Below are 22780 nucleotides of genomic sequence, written 5' to 3' on the forward strand. Positions count from 1 at the left end.
ACTATCTGATGGCCCAGCTAGGATCCTGATGGTGTTCCTTTTTCATTTAGCAATGAACAGGAGATTGTAAAAACTAATAAACTGATTGCTGCCACATCAGATATGAGGAAGAAAAATATGTTTTTATACCCTGCTTTTCTCTACCCTAAGGAATCTTAAAGTGGCTTACAATCGCCTTCCCTTCTCCTTCTCACAACAGTTAGGTGACCAGAATTTAACACTGGTAAAGCGGGATACCATTAACCGGGGGGGGGGGGTTCTTGATTAAAAATTTGGTCTATATGGAGCAACAAAAAGTTTCATAGAATGCACAGAACGCAAAAATAGTATTTTAAATATATATATATTTAATTTCAACATAAGTACAATTTGCCAGGTACCCCCAGATGTCCCTCCAAAAGTGCGACAATCTGGTCACCTTACACAACAGGCACCATGTGAGGTGGGACTGAGAGAGCTCTGAGAGAACAGTGCCAAGCCCAAAGCCACCAAAAGGCCTCATGTGTCTCAAAGCGGCTTACAATTGCCTCCCCTTCCTCTTCCCACAACAGGCATCCTGTGAGAGTGGTGAGGCTGAGAGAGCTCTGAGGGAACTGTAACCAGCCCAAGGTCACCCAAAAGGCTTCATGAGAATCTAAAGCTGGCACCCCTAAGACTTGTTTTTTCATCTTGAAAAGCCATATTTGGTCCTGTACAAAGCCACACTCTGCTCTAGATGCACTGGTTTCTATCGCCTTGCTTTGTAACATTCTGGGCTCCTTGGCCTTGGCACAGCTGTGAGAAGATCATTTTGCCAAATCAGAAAATTTTTCAGCTGCTTATTCCTGAGCAGTTCCCAAGCAGAACAAAATCACCTTTGTTCACCTGCATTAATCAGCTTCGTGAAGGGCGTGAGCAGCCGAAACTGTGCCGGCCAAGGAAGCCCTGAGGGTGGGGAGAAAGCAGCCCAAGGACATCCTGTTGACAAGGGATTTTGGAGGCTGCCCAGTTGCTTTGGATGGGAACCCACAACCCCCTGCCAGAGAAGAATGAATTTTGGCTAAAATGCACAAGGATAGGGGTGTGGCTCAGTAGCAGAACATCTGCCTTCCACGCAGAAGGTCCCACGTTCAGTCCTCCAGCATCTTCCAACTGGCTGGTGATCGATGACCCCTGAATGGTTCTCAGTTTCTAGAAGTACTTTGGGGAAGTGTAAATATCTTGTCTCTGGTGCGTATGCATGCCAATGTGCATGAAAATAAAGGCAGCATGGGTTTGGTGTACTTCTTGGCATGAGAATGTGGATGCCACAATTGCATTTCCATCTGTGATATACTGAAGCGTGCGCAAATGGTGTCTAATAATGGCTTGTCACGTGTTCCACAATGTGTCCTAGTCCCATAGCCCCAAGAAACCCATTCATGTTTTCAAGGTTCACAGGATTCCTTCCTGTTTGAGTTTATGGACTTACGGTCAATTTTGAAATTGGGGATCACTTTACTGTGTTTTGTGGTACTGCCAGTGGGAGCGAGGTGGGCTAAAAGGTTTAAAAATAGAGATCCATCCAAATTCTGCTGCCACAAGCTGACAGTTGAGCCACCCCTGGCATTAGGAACCAAAAGTCAGAGAACAAAAGCAAACACGTTTTTGCTATCTTTTATTATAATTATTATTTGCTTCCAGGACCCAGCTGAGCCTATAAGAGATTAGCCAAATGTCCAAATTTAAACAAAGCTTCTTCTCTTTTTAGCATGGAGGTGTAGCGATGAACTGAACTAAGGACTGGGAAGGTGCAGTAATTCTTATTTCGCCCGACCTGGGTAGTTCAGCTGTGCTTCTGAGGATCTCAACAGATCGCTGGATATTCCTGTGCAGGGCAGGACAATCGACTTGTAAAGTGTATGGAAATTGCATTATCCATCCAATGTGCGTATAATAGGCTCGCGTAAGCCCGATCTGCTGAGATCCTCGGAAGCTCAACTGAAGCGTGATCCAAGAGATCTCCCCTAGGCATTACAGACTACATCCCCCATGGTGCTCCGCGACTCGCTGGCGAACGGGGCGTTTCGTTCAGCGGCAGGGCGCGCGCGTTCAGGCCTCTAAAAAAACCACAAGTCCCATGATGCTCCGTGGCCGTGAGGGGCGGGGCAAGGGGGCGCTCCGGGAAGAGTGCGCGCCTGCGCGCTAGCTGCCGTGATGTTTCCGTCGCCTGAATGAGGCGGCGCTGGCTGGAGGAAGAGGAAGAGAGAGCCTCCCTGGACGGGCGGCGAGCGCAGGTGAGTGGCTGGGGGTCAGCAGAGCTCGGGACCCTCCCCTTCCCAAAAAAGAGGTCAGCAGGGGGAAGGGGAGTGGGTGCAGCAGCTGCCAGCGCTAAAGGAGACGGGTGCCAACCCCCAGGTCCGGGCTGGAGTTCTCCCGGAATGATGCCCGGCCTCCAGACCGCAGAGATCGGCTCCCCTGGAGGAAATGGCAGCTGCAGAGGGTGGACCCCGTGGCGTGCATTTAATTCATAGTTGCATTCACTGGCCGCCCTCTCTCCGTTGGGCTTCCCCCTCCCCCGTCCTGCCTCCAGATCTCCAGGGAGTGGCCAGGCCGCGTTGGCAACCGACCGGGCTCCTTCCCTAACGACGCGGATCGTGGCCGGCCGGGGAGTGGGAGCTGGTTTGCAGGCGTCGTGACTTTTGTGTTGCAATGATGAATGCCTCTCCCCTCCCCCCCCCCACCCCCGTCTCCTTGTCGACAGCGCTGTGACACCAGTGTGGCTCACAGTTGCTGCCCCCTGGGCATTGGGGCTGGCAGAGGACTTGGGCCTGCGGGTGGTTTGAACCTGGCTGGGCGTCTTGGTCTGGAATCAGAAGCCTTTAGGGTTGTCTTCTGGGATTGCCGGTCCGTCTCGGGGGCCTCAGGCAAGCAAAGGTCTTTATTGTTGTTGTTGTTGTTATTAACAACAACCCCCCCCCCCTCTCCACAGACACCTTGACTTGCTTCCTTTATACCTGCTTGGCTCCCTTTCTCCGTTTTCTCCTTGCAGTAACTCTGTGGGGATCATTTTTTGCTTTTGCACACTGTATCTTTTTGATGATCAAGGGTTCTGTCTTTTGTTTTTGATGTTTTAATGGTTTTAACTATGGGTTTTGTTGTAATTTTTATCTTGTAAACCGCCGTGAGCCTAAGGGAACGGCGGTATAAAAGTTTAATAATAATAATGATGATGATGATGATGATGATGATGATGATGTTGTAGAGCAGGGGTAGTCAACCTGTGGTCCTCCAGATGTTCATGGACTATAATTCCCATGAGCATTTGCTGGCAGGGGCTCATGGGAATTGTAGTCCATGAACATCTGGAGGACCACAAGTTGACTACTCCTGTTTGTAGACTTTAGTCTGCTATCCAGGATTGCGGGCACAGGATGCTTTGTAACCTGCTGACAGGTAAAGATGGGGATGGGACGTTCTGGCCTAGCCTCTGCTGTGGCGGTTGAAATGGAATCGCCTGGGGAAATTCAGCGCTGAGTAGTTGAGGGCAGGCATGAAAATCCAGGACAAGACTTGATTTCATTTGTTAGTTTGTTCATTTATTCTCCTCTTTTCTCACTGGGAACCCAAAATAGCTTACGTTGTTATATCACAGGTTCTGATTTCTTATATATCAAATATAAAATCCATCCTTATTTGGCTTAAAAAGAGTGCGTTTCAGTCCTGTGACTGTATTGGACTTTCCTATCCAAATAACGCCCTGTCTTTTCCCTGCTGCTAAATTTTGTTTTCTACTTTCACTTTTTATTTCCCTCCTGCTTCTTAAGTGGCAATTTTTTTAAGATCCACGTGCTAAGGTAGCAGAGGGCACAGCTGTTTGTGCTCCCTCTTTCAAGTATTGCGTATTTGTGAAGTTTCCTTGTACTTTGGAAATCCCATAACCATTCCACTAGTTGCCATTCCATAGGGCAACTCAAGTTTTGAATGAATGCATTTTATGTTGTTGAAGAGGCAAAATAAGTGTAGGTTTAATAGAAATGGAATTAGTGCATATGTTATAATTTCTCCCTATAGATCAGGGCTTCTCCTGGCAAAAGCAACAACCCCCCCCCCCCATGACATCAACATTTCCAAGTATTTTACATCTTTAACTGTAACTGTTCAACAATGGTTATTATTGATGCTTGAGTGTGTGGGGTTTTTTTGGGGGGGCGGGTGAGGGTTAAGGAAATGTCATTCTGGCATTGGTCACATTTATTTATTTAGATTTCTATACTGCCCTTCCATATGGCTCTGGGCGGTTTGAACATTCCAGAGGTGAACTTTCCACCATGTAATAATTCCAGTGGCAAAGGAGTGGACAATTAGCTCCTCAAGGCAAATCTTGGACAATTAGCTCCTCAAGGCCGGGTCCTGTCCTGTTGTTTGCTGAGTAATCGCCTGGCACATTGAGGGACGCTCTTTGATTAATAGGTGTCGTATGCACTGTTTTTAACAGTTACAGCTAGACTGGGAACTGGCCCTGTGTTCAATTTAGGGCTGCTTTTTTTTGGCAGCGACCTGAAGCCCGGCCATGTTTTTACTTGTTCACCGAGCTTCAGAAGGGAGGTGATCCTCCCAACGAAGCCTGTTCCATTTCGACTTGGAAAATTCCCCAGCTATGTTTCACCGGCACCCTCGTTGCTCTCCCCTCCTTGTTCCGGGCCATTTGCATGCATGTTGACAAGTTTGGCCTCCCCAGGTCCTGAAGAGGAGGGATGCAGTCAGCCAGACCTGAGGGCCAAGTTTCAGGAGCCCTCTAGATGCCCTGGTGGGAGTTTCTGTGTCCCTTGGAACTGCAGAGACACTTCTGAGCCTTCCTCTGTGGCAGTCCCAGGAGGGAAAACAGAAAGCAAGAGAGCTCTGAAATGAAAGCGATACCTGGAGCAGACCTGTTCCTCTCCGCCTTCCGGGGAGTGGAGTTTGCTTTCCTGTATCACACAAGCCCTTGCCTCTGTGCCCGGACCTGGATAAGCCAGGCAAGCTGGATTTCGAAAGCTAAGCAGGGCCGACCCCGGCTAGTATTTGCATGGGAGACCTCCAAGGACTTGGGTGGCAGTTCCCCTAAGCCAGGGGTACTCAACCAGTGGTCCTCCAGATGTCCATGGACTACAATTCCCAGGAGCCCCTGCCAGCGTATTCTGGCAGGGGCTCATGGGAATTGTAGTCCATGGACATCTGGAGGACCATAGGTTGACTATCCCTGCTCTACAACATTATTATTATTATTATTATTATTATTATTATTATTATTATTATTACTACTACTACTACTATTATTATTTCATGAATGCTGAAGGGGAAAGCTGTTTTGAGGTACAGGGACCAGAACTGTTCCAAATGAGGCTGCACCATAAGAACAACAGAAGAGCCCTGCTGGATCAGACCATCATTCCATCTAGCCCATCGTCCTGTCTCACACAGCGGCCAGCCAGTTCCTCTGGAGGGCCAGCAACAGGGCAGAGAGGACGAGACCTTCCCCTGAGGTTGCTTCCTGGCTTAGTGCCTCTGAATGTAGAGGCTGTCCTCAGTCCCCAGCGCTAGTATCCTTTAGCAAACTCCATGAATCTCTCTAATCCCCTTGCAAAGCTGTTTATTCCAGTGACCATCACTCTTATTTTCACTTCTGGGACTGTCCCATTGTTCTTTGAGCCTCCCATCCATTTTGCTTATCACCAGCCTCCCTGCGTAGCTAACTTATCCTGCAAACTCTCTGGAGGACAGGGCAGAATGCCTTCTGGGTTTGGGGCAGCACCGGAACACAACTGCCCCCCGGTTCTTAGCCAAAGTTGGGAAGACCTGCCACCTCTCCTGGTCCAGAGAGATCTCATGACTGCTGCCCTCCCTCACCCCTTTCTTTCCTCTCCAGGGTCTGACACGCTGAAGATGGTCGGATGAACTCCGACTAACACCATTCCAAAGCTCCTGGTTTAGTGCCTCTGCCCGCTGACTGGTCCCAATGGCTGCCGGGCCAGGTACTTCGGCCGGGCTGTCCGGCCCCCCTCCTGCCCTGCCCGACCCAGGAGTCGCCGTCTGGGAGTGGCAGGACGAACTCGGCCGGTGGAGGCCGTACCGGAGCAGCGTGTGCAGCTACATCGAGCAGTCTTTCCAGGCCCTGCTGATGAAGGGGCGGCGGCTGTCGGGGACCTGGCCCGTCAACGGCAGCATCTCCTTGGGACAGGCCGACGCCTCCTTGGCCCCGTACATCATCGACATTCAGAGCCTGACGCAGTTTCGGCAGGACACAGGTAAGGAGTCGCCTAGGTTGAAGTGCTTTCCTGAGGCTGATGCTGTCCCGTTCATACACCCCCCCAAGATTGAGGGTAATATGAATAGGACAATAAAAGTCTGTGTTTCTCTGTGCCATTCATAATTTTATACCCCTCTGCTGTGTTTTATGAACAAAGGCTTGGTCTGCCCTTGTAAGGAAGATGCTCCAAGCCCTCAATCATCTCGGTTGGTCCTTTTCTACCCCTGTTCTCATTCCGCAGTACCTTTCGGGAGAGGTTTGTAAAGCAGGGGTGGGCAAACTGTGGCTCTCCAGAAAACTTGGACATTTTTTAACAGAGGCTGGCGATCCTTCTGACGGAGAGGCTGATTCTGTGAAGGTTCAAGGGAGTGGCAGGTTACAGTGGGTGAGTGGTAGGGTTGATAGTGTCCTGCATAGTGCAGGGGGTTGGACTAGATGACCCATGAGGTCCCTGCCAACTCTATGATTCTATGACCATGGACCACAATTCCCATGAGCACCTGCCTGCATGGTGCTGATGATGGACACCGGGAGAGGAATCAAGCTGACAGGTTGGGATCCAACAGATCCATTTTGCTAATGGACTCCTGAATAAGAGGGAGTCTTCTTGAGCTGGAAGAGGGGGAAACACCACTGTTAGCCACCTGGCTTAGCAAGAGCCAATCCAGATTTCCCCACACAGACACCTCCCATTTGGTTTGCAAGCTACTATGCCCCGCCATTCACCCCTCTGCATCGTACATGAAAAGATAGCGGACAAAGTAGCAAACTAACCCTTCTGTCTGCTTACTAACGGCCCTTCCAGAGGATAGATGGGGTTGCGGATGTATTTCTGACAGTTGCTTTCCCCCTTGCAGCCAAAGTTGCACATGTAGGGATTGATAAAAGTTGGCTATCTGAGGGCAAAATATCTGCCAAACTTGTAGCAGGGAGCACTGCCTGGTTTTAATACCCGCCTGCTCATCCTGGATGCGAAGGTACCAGGCCTTCCCATTGCATCTCCTTCAGCTGCGTCTGTCTGTTCCAAGTGCCTGGTTAAAAAAGGAAGGACGTTGAAAAAGCCTCCAGTGGTTTGCCAGTCTCTGGGACGCGCTCAGTGCCGGCATTAAATAAAAGCTCCCTGAAATCTCAATTGCAGCTAGAACTGTTTCTGTCGGCAGCCCTTTCCCCCAGGAGCCAAGCTTGGTTCTCTGTGCTGAGAAAGCAGAAAGGAAACCAGGTGTTTAAAAAAAACACACACACAGACACAAAAACACTCTGAACCACCTTCTAACCGCAGCGTGAAAATTGGCCCTCTGCATTCTGTCTGTCGGCTGCCGGGCAGACAAAAGCTGTGCTCTTCAGAGGAAGCTGCAGAGAATAACAGGAAACTTCTCTTCCTGGGCTTTGGGACATCCCGGCAGAAGGCCGTCACAGCTGCAGAGAGGCGCTGCTGCGGGGATCTGGAGAGTTTGGGCCGCTGTTCAGCCTTCTGGGATCTGTACGGCTTTCGTCTGGAGCGGGCAGCCTCCGCAGCCTGGAGGGTGACAGTAAGGCTCCCTTCCCAGGGCTTTGAGGCCCAGGCTCGGCATACTCCTCCCAGTCATTCGTGTTGGGAAATTAGATCCCCAGAATTATTAGGTTGATTGCACAGCCCCCCTGAAGGAATCACCCACTTCCTAATGAGGGAGGTGCCTCTGTTACGTGATCTTCCCCACTTCTGCTTTAACCTCTTTACAGCCCTTGGGAAGGTGAAGCTGAGAGAGGGAGGCCCAGTGACATTCAGGTCTGTTCATTCAGTTGTTGTTAGGTGCAAAGTCGTGTCCAACCCATGGACAATGATCCTCCAGGCCTTCCTGTCCTCTACCATTCCCCAGAGTCCATTAAAGCTTGCACTGGCTGCTTCAGTGACTCCATCCAGCCACCTCATTCTCTGTCGTCCCCTTCTTCTTTTGTCCTCAATCGCTCCCAGCATTAGGCTCTTCTCCAGAGAGTCCTTCCTTCTCATGAGGTGGCCAAAGTATTTGAGTTTCATCTTCAGGATCTGGCCTTCTAAGGAGCAGGCAGGGCTGATCTCCTCTAGGAGATCGGAGTACCCCATTCAGAGTTCATTCAGAGTACCCCGCAAATTAATGCCAGATAATGTCGTTTCACCCGAACCTGGATAGCCCAGATCTTGGAAGCTAAGCAGGGTCGGCCCTGATTAGTATTTTAACGGGAGGCCTCCAGGGGAGGGCAGGGATGCAACAAAGAAGCTGGCAAGGGAAAACCACCTCTCTATGCCTCTTGAAAACCTCACCATGTCAGCTGTGTCTTGATGGCAAAAAAATAAAGAGAGTGCCCTTTTGTTTCATCTTCAGGGCACTTCTGTGATTTGTTTGCAGGTGGATTTAGCTGTTTTCACACGGTAAAATCCCGTTGTAATGTACCCTGAAAGCGCATTATTCAGCGCGAGCGAAATTTCGTCTCCTCCCTCCGCGAATCTACCCTAAAATGTCTGTTTGGGGTTTTCAAATCGAGCTATTAGGCCCTGCTCAATCAGTGTCATGTGTCTTCCTGGACACTTCTGTTGTTTCCAGCATTTGGTTAGGAGTGCGGACTTCTAATCAGGCATGCCGGGTTGATTCTGAGCTCCCCCAGGTGCAGCCAGCTGGGTGACCTTGGGCTTGCCACGGAACTGATGAAGCTGTTCTGACCGGGCAGTGATATCAGGGCTCTCTCAGCCTCCCCCACCTCACAGGGTGTCTGTTGTGGGGAGAGGAAAGGGAAGGTTACTGTAAGCCGCTTTGAGCCTCCTTCGGGTAGAGACAAGCGGCATATAAGAACCAACTCTTCTTCTTCTCCTTCTTCAGGAATATCAGGGCTCTCTCAGCCTCACCTCCCTCACAGGGTGTCTGTTGTGGGGAGAGGAAAGGGAAGGCGACTGTAAGCCGCTTTGAGCCTCCTTCAAGTAGAGAAAAGCGGCATATAAGAACCAACTCTTCTCCTTCTCTTTTCCCCTCTGCTCAGGGACCATGCGGGCGGTGCGTCGGCACGTCTTCCAGATGGACTCGGCGGCCGGGCAGGGCGTGGTCTGGGAGTGGCAGAACGACGAAGGAGGCTGGTTCCCCTACGAGATGAACGTCTGCATCCACTTGGAGCAAGCCTTCACGTTCAGTTGCCCCCAAGTGGATCTCGGGCCCTTCGGCTACAACTACGTCGTTGACTTTGTGACTCAGACCCAGAACAACAAGACCACCGGCTACCAGCGCAGGATCCGGAGGCGGGTGGACTCACCGTACCCAGTAGCCGCGACCGCAGGGCCTGCTCCCACGGGGCCCACCTGTTCATGCCAACAGTGCCTGTTGAATAGCGGGTCGGGACCCATTACCACGCGGTACCGGCATTCCATGGTGAACCTGCCAGGGTCGTCAGCTGGAATGCAGGCGGCCAGCAGGACTGCTGGGTTGGGGGCTTCTCTTCCGGGCTTCCTGCCGTACAGCAAACCAACCCTGTCCGGCGCAAGGTCGATGCCGAGGCTGAACGCACACAGCACGGGGGCAGCGCCGCAGCCCACGGCGGTCGGTGGGCCGAGCCCAGGGCCGGTTGTCACGTCCAAAGGAGTTAGGTACGGCCTCTTCGCATGTACTGGGAACTGTACAAAACGTGTCTGTCATCATCTGATGCTGATATTTGGCCAGAAGGAGAATTCCAAGCACATGCATCGACTTGGCTAATTGTAAAACTGACTTTGAGAATTTTACAAATGGTGTTTGGCGTTGGGGTGGGTGGGGTGCTCATCCGGTGAAGCCAAGTTGGCGGTACAAACAAGAGGCCTTCCTTGTTCAGCTTTTGGAATTCCTCGCTTGCCGGTCAGCCCTGTTGATTGTATGATTTAAAGGAGATCTGTGGTCCCCAGATTTGTTGGGGTCTGTGGGCCCCTTTGGAATTCCATGGTCCAGATTGGCTGCTGCTGCTGCTGCTGCAGGGGGCGGAGCTGACTACAAAACATCAGGGCAAGAGGTCATAGAATCCTAGAGTGGGAAGGGGCCAGACAGGCCATTCAGTCCAACTCCCTGCTCAAGGCAGGATCATCCTAAAGCATAGAATCCTAGAGTGGGAAGGGGCTAGACAGGCCAAGTCCCTTTTCAAAGCAGGATCAGCCTACATCATCCATAGAGTTCGAAGGAGTCAGACAGGCCATCTAGTCCAACCCCCTGCTCAAGGCAGGATCAGCCTCAAGCATCCAGGCTATCCAGCCGCTGCTTGAAGACCACCAGTCCTGCAGAACGCTGATAGTAACTCTCCAACATTGCAGGCAGAAGCTCTGCTTAACAGGATGTCTTTTCAGATGGATGTACTACTTAAAAATATTTCCTCGCAGACATCCTTACAAGTTGGGTCACGCAATGGGAAACCTTGTGCTGTGGGAGCCCTGAAGTGATTCCTTAAAAATCGAAATGATGTTTGAGTCCTGGGGCACCCTTAAGACCAGCAAAGTTTATATCTGGGTATAACCTTTGTGCGCACGCACACATCGTTGGAGATCTTTCCGGGTGTCCAGAGAAGCATGCCTGCATGCAAAATCTTCATGCCCAGAATTAAACTTCGGCGGTCTTAATAGTGCCCCTGGACACAGACCTTGTTCAGTTGCTTCAGACGCACACAGCGACCCTCCCGACTCTTGCAAATCTGCCCTGCCGGTTTTCGTTCCATTGTTCCATAGATAACTCTATCCGAGGCCAAAAAATCCAGCCTCTGCTGGAGAGAGATCCGGGTCTCTCTCATCTGGGCAAAACCTGAAGAAGCTCCTCGGTGACCAAAAGACTCCAATAACTCTTTGTATGGCCAAAGTTTGCAGTATTCTTTTATTGGGTGATTTTTTTAAAAAATTAAAATTGATATTATCTTTGTAGTTCAGAGTTACGAAGGATTCTAAATTTTTACTGACCAGTCTATATTTGGTTAACTTCAATAGTCTCTATAGAGTCTCTAGTTCCACTTCCAGGTGGGGAATGAAAGGCATGCTTGTGCTTGTTTCAGTGGTTAGCAAGATTCTCTGCTGATGTTTTGACTCGGTGTTTCGTAACTTACTCATTTTTGTGTGTGTTTTGTTCAGTGTCCCAAAACTGCCTGTGAACGTGACGAGACCCAGCAAACTGAGCCAAGCTCTGGCAGGTAACGTAGCCTCTGCAGTTCCTTCTTGCCTCTCCTTCCCACCCCCACCCCTCCCCCTCGGCTTATATCCCTGGTGGTTGGCAACTGTCCTCCGCTGGGACAAGATCTGGCCTGAAAGAAGCTTCTCCTTGGCCCTTGCTCATGCAGTGACCACCGCATCCCTCAAATCCTTATTTCTACAGCTCCTTTGCCCCTAGAGCAGAGGTGGGCCAGACGGTGGCTCTCCAGATGTCTACAATCACCATGAGCCCCTGCCAGCACGGTGCCAGTGGAGGCTGATGGTAATCGTAGTCCACGGGCCATCTGGAGAAGCAGAGTTTGGCCCAGGGGTAGTCAAACTGCAGCCCTCCAGATGTCCATGGACTACAATTCCCAGAAGCCCCTGCCAGCAAATGCTGGCAGGGGCTTCTGGGAATTGTAGTTCATGGACATCTGGAGGGCCGCAGTTTGACTACCCCTGGTTTGGCCCATTCCTGCCCTAGAGAGTCCCCTTCCTGAAGGCTTCTGTGTTTCCCATGGCCTTCTTGCCATCGCAGATGCATTACTTTCACTGTTATGCATCTGACGCTGCCTGATAATCCCGTTCCGCCTCTCTTAGAATTCACTGCCCTGATTGGCTGCGACTTTCCGAGGCCCTTGAACCGCATGTGCCACCGCCAACTTGTAAACTCTCTATATTCCAGTTTGGCTATTTCCCCCCGTGGAATACAGCAGATAGGCTTATAGGCCCCGTAGTTGTAAAACACGCAGCATCGATTGGAACAGAAAACAACGGATGCGTGATCTTTCCTAGTGATCGCAAAAGGAGGGCAGAGGTGGAAACAAGGCAACAGCGGCAATGAAATGGACTCTAAAAAGTCCAAATGAATTATTCCGGAATGAATTTTTTTTTAAAGGTAGCTGCTGCCTACACCATGGCACGATGGGTGTCATTTATTTATCTTGCGTAGTGTAGCTTGCCTTGGCCTTTCCTCCACAGAGCAGCGACTGCAGTTGCCCTGTCCCACCCCCCCACACACACCCTATTTTTTTGTGTCTTCCCAACAACCCTATGAGGTAGGTTAGTCCAGGAGTGAGTAGCCTTAGTTCTCTCCCCCTCCCACCAAGACAGCTTCATGGCAGAGCAGGGGTTCAGACCCGGGGCTCCGAAATCACTAGCCCAGTACGCTGACCGCTGCATCGCTCTGGCAGTCCGGTGGCAGGATGTCAGATGACGGCGAAACCCAGCCCGTTAGCAACATTTTGCCTGCAGTTGTTTCCGACTGCGTAATCCTCCCCTCCCTACCGTGTCGTCCTCTGCTTTCTTTTTTCTCCACCATGCCCCGGCTTCCGTTACCAGCCTTTTCTGTTTGCATCCTCTCTCCTTTAGCATTTCATTCTCCTTTCCATTCCTCTCTCACCTCTACTCCTCATGGCCGCATGGGCCACAGATTTGGCTGTCGGTCACATAGATGTGGCATCTGGACAGCCGCCTGCATGGTACTCCCCCACTAATGTCACGGAAGGCCTCTCCTCTGCCAAGGCTTGCAGCTGCCAGCCCCTGCAGGGCAGTTCCTACACCCTCAAGAACTGTAGGAAGGGAGAAATGAGGCCTTTCCTTGGTGAGAAACTCTCTAAGACCAAGGCTTCCACGGAAAGTGCCCTGGCCAACTGAGAAGGTAGTTGTGAATTTCCTGCATTCTGCAAGGGGTTGGACTAGATGACTCTGGAGATCCCCTCCAACTCTGTGATTTAATGATTCCCAGTTCCTGAGCAATGCCTGTATAACTTACAACCAAGTAGGCAGCACCTGTAAAACTCTTGCTTTAAAAGAGCATCTTAAAAGTTGCCAATCTTTCTGGCCTGCCAGGCCTATTAGCATAAACCTTTTATTTTGTATCCCCCTGGATGTTGCTGGCTTCATAGCTTGACCCTGCAAGCCCCAGAGGTCCCCAGAAGGGTAGCAAACAGAACCTCCAAGGCATTCAGGAAACGAGTCACCATTGCTTCTCAGCATGCATTTTGGGAAAGTTGTGGCCAAGCAGCCAAGCACCCTTCCATCAGGCCTGGGCCCAGCTGCTGCCAAGAGCCCCCGTCCCACCCAGTTTCCTGTTGTTATCATCAGAAGCAGGGCAGGAAACCAGCCTGGCGCCTCTTCACCACCACTTGGACCAAGCTGCAGATCAGAGAGATTCCCCTGCTAAGAGGCACGTTTTGTATCAGAAATAACTCCCTTTGGGAGTCCTGTGAGCAATTTCCAACTTGTGGGTGAAAATGGAATGCAATTACACTAGATAAATACACTTGCAGCCAGCATGGTGTCGTGGTTAAGAGCAGCAGCCTCTGCTCTGGAGAACCGGGTTTGTTTCCCCACCCCTCCACATGGAGCCAGCTTTGGGTGACCTTGGGTCAGTCATGGTTCTTAGAGAGTTGTTCTTGCAGAGTTCTCTCATCCCCACCTACTTCGCAGAGCGTCTGTGGTGGGGAGAGGAAGGGAAGGCGATTGTGAGTCACTCTGAGACACACACAGCCTGCTGGGTGACCTTGGGCCAGTCCCAGTTATCCCAGGGCTCTCTCAGCCCCACCTCCCTCACAGGGTGTCTGTTGTAGGGAGAGGAAGGGAAGCCGATCGTAAGCCGCTTTGAGACTCCTTCGGGTGGTAAAAAACGGGGAACAAAAAATGAACTCTCTCTCTTTGCAAGAAAGCAGGAACTTGGTAGCCCCTTGCTGGCTGATGGGTACCCCCTCCCCGCAAACATAGCACAAGCTGTGTTCTTACCAGAACATACCTGAGAATCTCTGCAGAAGGTGCAGGGTCCCCTTCTGTGCCATGGGTTTGGGATTTTAGGCAGATAAGTTAATTGGACCATGATTCAGAGAGAGAGAGACTGAAAATGAAGCATTTGTTTTGATCATTCATGCCTCCTCAAGTCCAGCCTTCTGGGGTAAAAGAAGCTCTTTAGCACTCCCTGTCTCTCTTCCATGCTACTCCCATTTGTGGCCTGCTTTCTCTTTCCCCCGACCCCAGTGTGTGCCTCTAATCAGATTCTTTTTTTGGCGCCCAGGGCGGATGGTTTTATTTTTCTTGCAGGAGTGTTATGATGCAAATTTCTTCCTCTCCCTCCCATCCCGTCCCGTCCCAACCCCGAGCATGACTATCTCATGTCCCCTGTAGGCATGATGGCCTTTCTGATGTCAGTCCCCGGACTTCCTGTGCACCTCACCCCGGCATCTCAGCCCGCCAGCTCTCATAGAGCCTCTAAAAAACGCAACTCAGTTAAGGAAGGGAGGAAAATGCACACCAAAGGTAGCTCATTTGCTCGGATGCCACCGGGTGGGGTGGGGGGACCCTCCTTCCTCCGCCACCCTCCTCCTCTTCCTTTCTGCATCCCACTTTCCTTCCTTCCCTTTACGTTTAACATCTGGCCTCTCTGGGAATGGTTCGATCGGACGGCTCGGGATGTCCCCCACCCCTGAACCCGAACAGCCTCCTCCTGCTGCAGAAAGTCCTGGAAAATCCACACCTCTGTGTTGCTGCTGTTCCCTTTTTAGCAGCCCGATGAGAACCTGCCTCCTCTCTAGCATGCTGTAAGGACAGGCTGCAGTCTCTGCAACAGAAGCCGATAGCCAGGGGAGATTTCCTCCCCTGGAGGAAGGTAAAGACAACTCAGAGAATGGCATCTCTTTAGCTCTTGGTATCATGGTTAAGAGGGTCAGCTTCTCATCTAGGGAGCTGTGTTTGATTCCTCCACATGCAGCCAGCTGGGTGACCTTGGGCCTGCCCCAGTCCTCTTAGAGCAGTTCTCTCAGAGCTCTCTCAGCCCCTCCAATCTCCCGGGAAGTATGCTGCAGGGAGAGGAAGGGAAGGCGATCGTAAGCCACTTTGAGACTCCCTTGGGTAGTCAAAAGCGGGATGCAAAACCCAGCTCTTCTCTTCTAGCCTTGGCAAAGTCTCCTTATCCAGGCATAAACTTGTTCCACAGTTCAGTTACAAGGAACGTACTCTCAGGTAAACACTGAGCCAAAACAACCTGCACAAACACATCCACGTTCATGCGAGGGAGAGCGACTATAATTGCCCCTTCACCAAAAGGGGAACACTTCAAGAGGCCGGTCCTGCTGACCACGTCCCTAATTGGAAGGGGGAGCTTGGCTCCGTTCCAGATTGCTCTCCGCCGCCTCCCGCTGACCTTCGTGGTATTAAATTAGCGGGGCTGCGCTCTCTTTCATAAGATTATGTACAGCGAGCAACGGGATTGGCTTTTTGTTAGTAATTAATTGCTGGGTCATGCTTCCAAACACGTGCTTCCCTTTTTGGGCAGCTCCCTGTTCTGTGTCCCGAGAGTGACTGCTCAATCTCGGCTGGGCAAACTCAGCGTCGGGGAACTATTAACGCTCGATCCTCGGAAGAGGCCGCAAGCATGCCCTTCGAGGTACATGCCAGCGGCTTTTTCTTCCTGTCTGTTCAAGGGTTTTGCCCTGATGAATGAAAGGCTGTAAATGAAAGGTTCCATTTTATTAACTAGAGGGGTTTTTTTTGTTATGGGGAGGGGAAGAGTGGGATAGCCCAGATCAGCTCGAGGAGGGGACCATCCGCCATTTTTGAGCCTGCAGGCACGTTTGGAATTTAGGGTGGGCACCATAACCAAGTGGCCATTGCAGGAGGCGGAGCCCCCCCCAAACGGTGGCCACAAATTAACTTCCGTAACACAGCGCATTTTTTTGTTGCATCAGATGCCAGAGCAAGATTTTTTTTAAAAACCTGCCCAGCGAATCAGAAGCCTTGCTCAGGGAAACACCTACCTAGCCCCCACTCACTTCCTTAAACTTGGTGGGTGCCATGACACCCACGGGTGCTGTTTTGGGGATCCCTGAATGATAAGGTAAGAACCAGAAATCACAATATCTGTGTTCTTGCCAAGGCTGACCCCACCTGGGTCAAGCTCCACGGGGTTTGGCTTCAGAAACTCTCCGCGTCGCTCACATTCAATAAAAGACAGGAAGGCTTTGTTGAATCAATTCAAGAACAATTCAACAATTCAAAAACAAAGCCTATAGTTCAGGAAAAAATGCACAGAAAAACCAGAAAGCTAACTGGCTACCTCTGACTGCAATCCTAATGCAGCACCGTTGGTTCTGGAAGCCGAGAGTCCTTTGAGCGTAACACAGAGATCTTCTTGGTGAGGGAAGGAGGAAGGGGTAAAAGCAAGAAAAGGGGCATTACACTTCTTTATTTATAGGAAACGGTGGGCCAGGGCCTCCTGGCCTCAGCCAATCGCTAGGTTTCGGCCGGGCCAAAACGTATTCCTCCCTCCCCTACCAGATCCCCAGCTGAGCCTCATTAGCAGGCCTAGAGGGATGACCTTGACCAATTATCTGCTATTGTGTGGGGTGACTAGCACCTGCTGTCTATCAGAGCATGGAACAGGCGACTTGCATCAAAGAATGGGGGCGTTTCAGCTGGAGCCGTGTTGGGGAACAGACTGGAACAGGGGTGGCTGAACTGTGGCTCTCCAGATGACCGTGGACTACAATTCCCATGAGCCCCTGGCCAGCATCATGCTGGCAGGGCCTCATGGGTATCATAGTACATGAGCATCCGGAGTACCCCAGTTGGACCACCCCTGCTTGGGAGGGTAGATTCCGCAGTATCAGACCCCACTGAGCTCCCTTGTCCTCCACCAAGCTGCATCTTAAAATCTCCAGGGATCTCCCGACCTGGATCTGTCAACCTTCCTCCCCCTAGATCCCCCACTGGTGGCCGGGTGTGGGAAGGGGGGACAGGACCTGCCAGTCCTAGCTCTCCTCCCCTCCCCCCTTTCTGTTCCTTCTGCATTTCCACCTGCAGAATTCGGTAGGTGCTAACGGTCCCCGCCTCCTCTTTCTACTCCCTGGTGTAAGTGGGGGAGTGGTTTCCGGGGGCAGGTGGGTAGAAGAAGCCCTCTCCTGGAGGGAAGCAGCCCTTCTCAGAGAGGGAGCCCTTCTTGATGAAAGGCAGGCATGCTACCGGGAAGGCTTCAGGGGGCAGTTCCAGGAGGCAGGGTAAGAGACGCCGTGGGGATTCCGAAGGACCCAGTACTAGCACAGGAGCTAGAGAAGGGAACAGCCAGCTGGAGAGAGAAGAAGGTAAATGGGTTTTCCAGACCCCTCGAGCACAAGAATATCTCCTCTCCTCTCCCCCCTTCTCTGTCCCATCATTAACCATCCAAAACATGTAGGGTTCTTGCACAGCACCTCCTCCAGAAAGCAGGCAGCCCTAAAGTGCTTGGCTGTGCATTCCCAGGTCTTTGGGGCTGTGTTAGAAGGGCTTTAGTCTTCACTTTTAGGATCTGGTCTGTAGCTCCTTTTGGAATTTGACTTGTGGCAGGCTGGCTCAAGGGAAGGAAGGAAGGAAGGAAGGTTCCTGTCTATTGTTGCCAACCTCCAGGTTGCCTCTGGAGACCTCTCGCAATTCTAACTGATCACTTGGAGGGTGGGCTCTGGGGTATTATACCCTGCTGAGGCCCCTTTCAAAGTCCCACCCTTCCCAGCATCCACTCACTCCAAATATTTCCCAACTCAGAGCTGGCAAACCTAGCTGAGTCTTTAACGTTCTTACGGTGGCCAGCAAGGGCCAATCCCAAGGCCAGCTACAAGGCAGAGTTCTGCTAGCCCCAAGGGAGCCTCCAGATTTGCAGGGGGGGGGAATAAGTGGAGAGGAAGAACACCTCCCCCCAATATATTGATTGAAAAAATGTGTAATTCATAGGCAGGTGGGAATGGGGAACCAGTAGGTCCCTTGGAATTCCCTTTCTGTGCAAGTTCCCCTCCGTTTTCTTTCTGTTCTGAATTACTCAGCACATGGCCCGTGTTGGTATGTTCAAAACCCCCCTCCACCCAAACGCACACCTTGCAAGGGAACTATATTATTCCAGCCACAGGGGGGAAGCAGTGCGTCACCTTCCTTCCACATTTCTGCTCTCACTTCTTGTGGGCGTGCCTGGCTTGTACTCCCCCTGGATGTTGCACTAGGGGTGTGCATTCAGCTTGGCGAAATTTGGGAAAACATCAGTGCTGGCTCAGGATTGTCTGTTAGTTGTTTTTAGGCAGCCCTGCACCTCTAGTTTGACTCAGGGACTGGGATTCAGGTGATTCACGATACCCCAATTCTGGTCAGGATCTATTCAACCTGAAATGTGCTGATTCTTTTTTTTTCTTGCACAGATCTAGTTTTCACCCTCTGGAGGCACACAGGGTCTCCAACTGCCCGTGGCCCATTTTAAGACGGCAGCCGTTCTGTTCTGCACAGGACGTGAACTGTCCTGTTCAGTGCATGGGGGGGATCAGAGGGAACATTGTACATGGAAGAGGCATTGCAAAATGGGATATCTCCCCCCCCCCCCCGGTCTTCAGAAGTAATGCAGTCCAGAGGTTAACCACAAACCCCTTCAGGCTCTGTTTGGAGGAGAGGTTCCCCGTCGCCCCTCTTCGGCCTGGCTTCTATTCTGAAGCTCCATCCCTTAGCCTCCTTTCTCACCATTTCCGGCCTGACCTTTCTCTCTTCTTCTAGCCAGAGGCGCAACTAACCGCCTTGCGACGCTCCGCCTTCCTTCTGCACGAAGCGCGCTAACAGCTGAGTTTAGCTCTGTGCTGACCGGAAACAGTCTTGCTGGGTTTTAACTTCCTTGCAGCTTCTAATCCGTCCTCGTGCCTGCCCTGCCTTCTCCGGCTGCCGCTTCCTCCGCCCTCTCGCTCCGGCCACGCCTCATCCTCCTCTGACGCTCCTTCCCTCTCTCCTTTTCTGTTCAGGCGTCTCCAGCAGCCCTGAAGAGGTGGTGAAAAGGTACTTGGAAGAGGTGAAGGCGCCCCCTGCTGATGAGGTAAGGGAAGGCAAAACTCCCAGGTCTCCCCCGGTCTGGAGTACAGACCTCTCTTACACTGAAGGGCACGGCACCACTTCCTGGGTTGCTTGAAGCCTGAAAAGTAATTGGGGGGTTCCTCCCTGATCAAAAGGTTGAAAAGGCTACCATATTAATAAGGTAAAAGGCAACGTGTAGCAAGGACCTCTCTTGGAGCTCTCATACCCACAGGTGTGAGAGCTCAAGATCTCTCCTTCTGCTTTCTGTCCCCACCCGCCAGGACTGCATCATCTGCATGGAGAAACTGGCCATGCCTTCGGGCTACAGCGACGTGGGTGAATGCAAGGCAATCAAGCCCGAGAGTGTGGGGAGACTCGCCAGATGCAGCCATGCCTTCCACCTGCTCTGCCTGCTAGCCATGTACACCAGCGGGAACAAGGTATGGCACGGCTCTGGTTCGTCGCCCTTGGAGAAGAGGAGGGCGAGGGGTGATGGGAGAGGGAGCCAGCTTGTTTTCTGCAGCCTTAGAGACACAGACGAGGAGCAAGGGGTTCAATTTAGGGGAAAGAAGTTCTACTTAATATTAGGACATATTTTTGGACGGGGAGGGCTGCTCATCAATGGAACGGGCTGCCTTGAAAGGTGGTGGAGTCTTCTTGGTTGGAAGTTCTTTCAAGGAGATTGGATGGAGGGTGTGGTTGTAGGTGTTGTGTGTATGAGGCTTGGTAAAGCCACCCAGAAAGCTTCTGTACCAGCATGGAGAGAGAAATCTGGGGCTCCCAGACCCTCTTCTGTCACTCCAGCCATTCCCCCACCCTGATGTCCATCCTGGGGACCAAAGATGGACATTCCGGATGCTTTACCTAAAGGAAGTCTTGACTTTATGTCTGCTCTCCTCCTGCAGGACGGCAGCCTTCAGTGCCCATCCTGTAAGGCCATCTACGGGGAGAAGACGGGGACCCAGCCCAACGGGAGGATGGATGTCTCCAAACTCCCGGACTCCCTCCCGGGCCATGAGGACTGCGGTTCCATACAGATCGCATACTCCATCAGCAAAGGCATTCAGGTACAAAGGAAATTACCCCATCCTGTGGGCCACAACGGTACAAAGCCCAGAAGCTGCCTGGTATTAGTTAGGAAAGCTCTAATCTCAGCATCCCCATGTGGGGTGAAGTGTGTCTCCATGCACAGGGGTATGCGGGCCTTCATGAGTGCACTTAAAGGCCAATGAGCCAGCATACAAAAGGACTGCACGAGTATTTTACTAGCAATGGAAAGAGTTAAATATGGAGTGCTCTGTGCAGCAATAAACCCATCCTCGTTGGTTGCCACCTGGCTTCTGGGCCCAGTTCAAAGAGTCTGATTCCCAGACAACCCACCGCTGCTGGCACCCTCCCATCCATATTGGACTGTGAAGCTCTGCTCCGGCGCTGTGGCTGTCCTCCAGCGGGAACAAGCAAACCTTTTCAGTTGTACTCATGTGATGGAGGCCAGCCTATTAGAATGCACCGCACTTTACAGGAGGATAAAGGAGGGATACATCCATGCCCCTAATTGCGTCCAATCTAAAATTTGACCGCGGAGGTGGAGAAGGGGGGTCGAGTGAGCGTAAACAGGGGACGGGCTTGCACTCATTCCCATTTCATAGGCTTAGTGTCTAGCAGAAAAGGGGTGGGGAAGGAGGCTGGCTAAGGAGCTGCGTGTAAAAACATTCTTATCCCACGAGGCCCCTGCTGACATTTTGCAACAATGCGGTTTTACCGTCATTTGTGTTTTTTAATCCCTGTTGAAAGAGGATCTAGAATCGTGACCCATCAAGTAAACTTTTTAACCTTGGATACTCTCCAAAGCTGAAGCCAAACGTTTTCCAGAAGTGCTGACTTAGGCTGTGGGTTAGGCTCCAAGCAGGCAGAGTTGAGGAAGAGTTCACGTTCGCCTTAGATCAGCTTTCCTTTGCATGGTCTCGATCTCTCTTCAAAGCGCAGTGTTTTCAAGCAAGTCGATCCAAAACTCTCTGCCTCTCCTTGTTTCAGGGACCGGAGCACCCTAACCCGGGGATGCCGTACACTGCAAGGGGCTTCCCACGTTACTGCTACCTGCCCGACAACGCAAAGGGGAGAAAGGTAGGCAAGCGCTGAATCCCATGGGCTGGGTCTCTCTGTGGCAGTCAGACCTTTCAACGTGGGTGAGGAAATTCAATGTAGAAGGGAGAGGTGTTTGTGGTGGGGAGAGGAAAGGAAGGCAGTTGTACGCCACTTTGAGACTCCTTTGGGTAGTCAAAAGTGGGGTACAAAAAAAACAGCTCTTCCTCTTCTTAAAGACTAACAAACTTTGTGACCCGGGATGAGCTTTTGTGAGTCACTGCTCACTTCTTCAGATTTAGTTCGAACTCAGGTCCACCTGTCCTTATAACTGGAGAGCAGAATGATCTCAGATGTCGAATGACAGTATCCGGTGAATGATAATAGCAGGCATTAGGCGGGATATGCAGAGGGGGATAGTAGGCACTGGAGAAATTAACCTTCGTAATAGGAGAGGAAACCTAGCTCTTGATTCAGTCCAGGAGGACGTGTTGTCTGGAGCTTCCTTATCAGTTGCTATTCAGCCGTCCAGATTAACGCCACTGGCACGCCAAGGCAGGCTGCCTCTTAGCCACCGTGATCAGCAGCAACTGATAGGCCTTGTTATTGTCCCCCTTTGTATGTCTTGATCCCCCTGTGACCCCATGAGCCCCACCGCACTGCATCTCTCCCACATGTGGAAAGGTCTTCTCACCTGGAATTGTCTCCCTCCCAGGTGCTGGATCTCCTTCGAGTGGCTTGGAAGAGGCGCTTGATCTTCACCATCGGGACGTCCAGCACGACGGGGGAGAGCAACACCGTGGTGTGGAACGAGATCCACCACAAGACGGAGATGAACTCCAACGCCTCGGGCCACGGCTACCCAGACCCCAACTACCTGGACAACGTGCTGGCCGAGCTTGCGGCTCAGGGCGTCACGGAGGTCTGTTTGAGGTCCTGAACGTGGGCCCAGCCCCGGTCTTGGAAGCGGCCAGCGACGGACGCCGAAGCCTGCACTCTGCCGGACCGAGGATGCTCGTCCAAGGGACCCGGCCGTCACCCCTGTTGCCTTAACTTTGCTTGCCCCTTTCTGAGCAATAACACGGCCTCTGGGGTCGCCCAACCCGGTTGCGGAGAAGGAGGTCAATATATACGTAGACGTACATCTAGAGAAATCTTTTTTTCCCCCCTCCTATCTTTTTAAGGGCTCCTGATTCTGACCCGCCACGAATGTATTCGTGGTCGAGCGTCCTTCCTCCTATTGGAGGGCGGCAGAAAAAGACCCGGCAGCTTCGCTCCTGTTCTTCCACCATAGGGCTGCTGTGGTTCCCAGGTGGTCAGGGGTGGGAATGGAAGGAGGGCAGGTTTTCTGTCTTTGTCCTCTTCCTCCCCCATCTTCAGCAACCCAGGCACCGCTGCTGCACTTTGAGGGTAGCTATCCTCTTCCGGGAGGGGAAAAAAGGATTTCAACCCGCCCCCCCGTGTTCATGGACTTAATAAAAAGGTTCATTTTGGTTGAA

General features: G+C 51.7%; 1 protein-coding gene across 2 annotated transcripts; it reads left to right on the top strand.

Moving 5' to 3' along the window:
• Nucleotides 1–2115: 2115 nt before the first annotated feature.
• DTX2 (deltex E3 ubiquitin ligase 2) lies at nt 2116–22780 on the top strand. Of its 2 annotated transcripts, XM_077311582.1 has the most exons (10): nt 2116–2255; nt 5867–6245; nt 9236–9833; nt 11325–11383; nt 14538–14669; nt 19151–19221; nt 19481–19639; nt 20105–20266; nt 21234–21323; nt 21997–22780. In XM_077311582.1, exons 2-10 carry the CDS (start codon nt 5957–5959, stop codon nt 22219–22221), a joined length of 1785 nt encoding a protein of 594 aa, XP_077167697.1. In that variant the 5' UTR covers nt 2116–2255; nt 5867–5956; the 3' UTR covers nt 22222–22780. The 2 variants fall into 2 exon arrangements, with proteins under 2 accessions (XP_077167697.1, XP_077167698.1); XM_077311583.1 differs by lacking the exon at nt 14538–14669.

This window comes from Paroedura picta, chromosome 15 (genome assembly GCF_049243985.1).
Source record: "Paroedura picta isolate Pp20150507F chromosome 15, Ppicta_v3.0, whole genome shotgun sequence".
NCBI classification, from domain to species: Eukaryota; Metazoa; Chordata; class Lepidosauria; order Squamata; family Gekkonidae; genus Paroedura; species Paroedura picta.